Source organism: Myotis davidii, unplaced genomic scaffold, assembly GCF_000327345.1.
Source record: "Myotis davidii unplaced genomic scaffold, ASM32734v1 scaffold168, whole genome shotgun sequence".
Lineage (NCBI taxonomy): Eukaryota > Metazoa > Chordata > Mammalia > Chiroptera > Vespertilionidae > Myotis > Myotis davidii.
The window spans coordinates 6,490,587-6,494,072 of record NW_006383016.1 but is presented as its reverse complement, the minus strand read 5'-3'; the positions used below and the strand labels follow the sequence as shown (position 1 = coordinate 6,494,072).

General features: G+C 36.6%; 1 protein-coding gene across 1 annotated transcript in view; it reads left to right on the top strand.

Annotated features, from left to right (window-relative positions):
- ABCB5 (ATP binding cassette subfamily B member 5) overlaps nt 1-3,486 on the top strand; it is a 97,097-nt gene that overhangs the window by 73,848 nt on the left and 19,763 nt on the right. The window contains exon 18 of the mRNA XM_006779092.1: nt 2,044-2,247. Within this exon, the coding sequence (XP_006779155.1) occupies nt 2,044-2,247 (204 nt within the window). The remainder of the gene's footprint in view (nt 1-2,043; nt 2,248-3,486) is intronic.

Genomic DNA, 3,486 nt, shown 5'->3' with positions numbered 1-3,486 from the left:
TGCACACCCCCTGCTGGGGATCTGCAACCCTGGCATGTGCCCTTGACTGGAATCGAAACTGGGACCTTTCATTCTGCAGGCCAACACTCTATCCACTGAGCCAAACTAGCTAGGGCTGATATGATCTTTTAGAGAAGCAATTTGACACTAGCTACCAAGAATGTAAGAACACATACTGTTTTACATATGACTTCAGACTAAGAATTTAACAGTAGAAAATAAAATATAAGCACAAAGACTTCACACAAAGGTGCTCATTATATCTTTATCATTAATAGTGAAAACTAGGAAACAACCTAAATATTTTTGAATACTAATTATAATGATTCAGGGAAAAGCTTGTAGTATAATGTAAAGGGATAAAAGCAGGATAGAAAAAGCCACATACATATAATAATCCTAACTTGAATATGTATCTATGTCTAGAGCAGGGGTGGGCAAACTTCTTGACTCGAGGGCCACAATGGGTTCTTAAACTGGACCGGAGGGCCGGAACAAAAGCATGGATGGAGTGTTTATGTGAACTAATATAAATTCAAAGTAAATATGCTTACATAAAAGGGTACGGTCTTTTTTTTCAATAGTTTTATTCATTTCAAACAGGCCGGATCCGGCCCGCAGGCCGTAGTTTGCCCCCGGCTGGTCTAGAGGGATGTAAGTTTTAGCATTATCTAAATCTTTTCCAATTGTCATACTTACATGATCAGAGCAAAATATGTTTTAAAATGTGATTTGAGCCCTGACCAGGTAGTGCAGTTGCTTAGAGCATAGTCCCAATAGGCCAAGGTTGCAGGTTTGATCCCTGTCAGGGCACCAAAAAAAGAAGGGAAAAAAAAAGTGAATTGATATCTTGGTTGATTATAGTTGTGTTTCTATGTAAATAAGGGTCTCATTTTTTTCAGAAGAATTTAACATTTTGTTAATTATGTTTCACATGTCCTATTGAAAGTTGATTCATAAGGCATGTAGTTCCTAGAAAATAGTTGTAAAGATATTTCTATTTAAATTTTTTAAAAATTTCTTTTGTTACCTTGTACCATGATGTATCCAGCACCTTTTCTACTTTGATATTGTTTCTTTAGACTTTGCATAGTGAGACCAAGTTATAAAGTGCAGAAAGGGAATGTAAGACATCATATCCAAAGTGTACATTTTGATGAATGCCCTCAATTATTCCATTCAACTCCACCATGGCATAGTGGCTAAGAGTGTCAGTCTTCCATCAGTGCAGGGGGAGGGCAGGACTGGGGTTATAGCCCACATACCGTGAGTGGGCATCCATGTGTGGCAGCAGCCTGGTGTGGTAATGCCGAGCCAGAGCAGAGTGAGGCAGATGCCCATGCAGGGCAGAAGTAGCGGCCATGATAGCAGAATGGTTATATACAGAGGGATTAATCACATGAGTCTATTAAAGAAAATGAGAGCCAGGTGTCTCACTGTTGAAAGGGGGACAACAAATGTTGGAAGGAAGAATGCTGAAAATAACCTTGTGGTGTTGGATTGGAACTGTAGATATTGATGTGAACTCACACATTTCAAAAATATAACTAGAGAAATAAATGTAGATTTCAATGAGTGCATGCATCTGTACACACACACACACACACACACACACACACACACATTCTCCAGTTCTAGCCACTGACATTTCACTAATAATGAGCACAACTGGCACCATATATTGACTTCTAAATCACATTCTCCACTAAAAGGAACCAAGACTCCTTGGAGAAGACAGATTCCAGGAGTAGGGACTGGAAAATCTTTTTGTGTCAGAAAGTATTTAAAGCATGATAGGAATATGTCAAAGAACAACAATATTGGACATAAGGTAGATAAATAAAGCATAATGAGTCCATAGCACAGGACATTTTTAAAATATGGGTATTACTTAATCCCTAAATATAAATTCAAAGTTAAAATCTAAGTATAAATCCTAAAAAAGAAAGCCTACCTTGTTTTTCAAGATACTATAATAGTAATTCTTACAAATTTTAGATTAACTGACTTTTTTTTTTTTTTACAAAATATGTCTGATTATAGGCAACAGGTTCGAGGATTGGTGTCTTAACACAAAATGCAACTAACATGGGGCTGTCCATTATTGTGTCCTTCATATATGGATGGGAGATGACACTCTTGATTCTGAGTATTGCTCCAGTACTTGCTCTGACAGGAATGATTGAAACCTCAGCAATGGTTGGATTTGCCAACAAGGATAAACAAGAATTTAAGCATGCTGGAAAGGTAAAACAAAGACTGTTATTATCATCAGAACATTTTAAGAGAAAACAATCAGAGCTCCCATCTTTATAATATGCTAATTTCTTTGCTTAGGAATCTGTAAAGTGGTATATATGTATTGAAATGCACACATACAAGTCAAAGATGGGGTATAGACCTTTTATAGCAATAGGGTACATGATTTAGACCATGAACTCTGGAGTCAAATTGGTTGAATTAGAATCCACATCCTATCACTAACAAATGTGTGATACAAGCAAGTATGTCAACATTTCTGGACTTCAATTTCTTCAACTGTAAAGTGGGAATAATAGTATCCACTCATACATTTTTAAATTACACAAAACACTTAGCATTGTTATATGCAGAACACTTAGAATAGTATCTGGACCCAGCATATCTAACTCACGGCCTATTTGCATGTGGCCCACAACAAATATTTTGTGGTCTAGCCAATATTAGGATATGTAGGAAATGTTTTAATAAAAATTTTGTACCTTAATTTTTACAATATTCTGTTACGTGTAATTATTAATAACGAACTACAGAATTCACTAATGACTGATTACTATAATTGTGTTGTATTCATTTCCCTTACGCACCACACTGCCTCATCATTTCTCTCCACTAATAATAGCGTCAGTACAAGACTAATGATGTGGCAATCGGCTGCTAAAATATTCGCTGCTTATATTAGTGGAGAGAAATGGTGCGCCTGCGTGTAAGGCGCATAAGGGAAACGAATGCAACACGATTATAGTAATCAGTCATTAGTGAACATTCTAGTTCGTTATTAATAATTCTGTATAACAGGATATTGTAAAAATTAAGTTATGAAATTTTTATTAAAACGTTTTTTACATACTATTATATTGGTTGGGCTGCAATAATACTTGTTGTGGGCCACATGCGCCCGTGGGCCGTGAGTTTGACATGCTTGTTGTACTGACTTGTTTGGTGTGCACAACACGAAATATTTCACTTTTGGACAAGAAAAATAGGTTTATTTGTGTTACGCTTATTAATGTGTGCAGTTATTCAGTGTCTGGTAATTTAATGTTCAAGAAAAAATATTAATTTTTGGAGAAACCAAGATGGCGGCATAGGTAAACACCGGAGTTTGCTGCCGTGAACAACCACTTCAAAAATACAACTAAAAGACGAAACAGACATCATCCAGAACCACAGGAAAGCTGGCTGAGTGGAAATTCTACAACTAGGACGAAAGAGAAAAGCACTGAG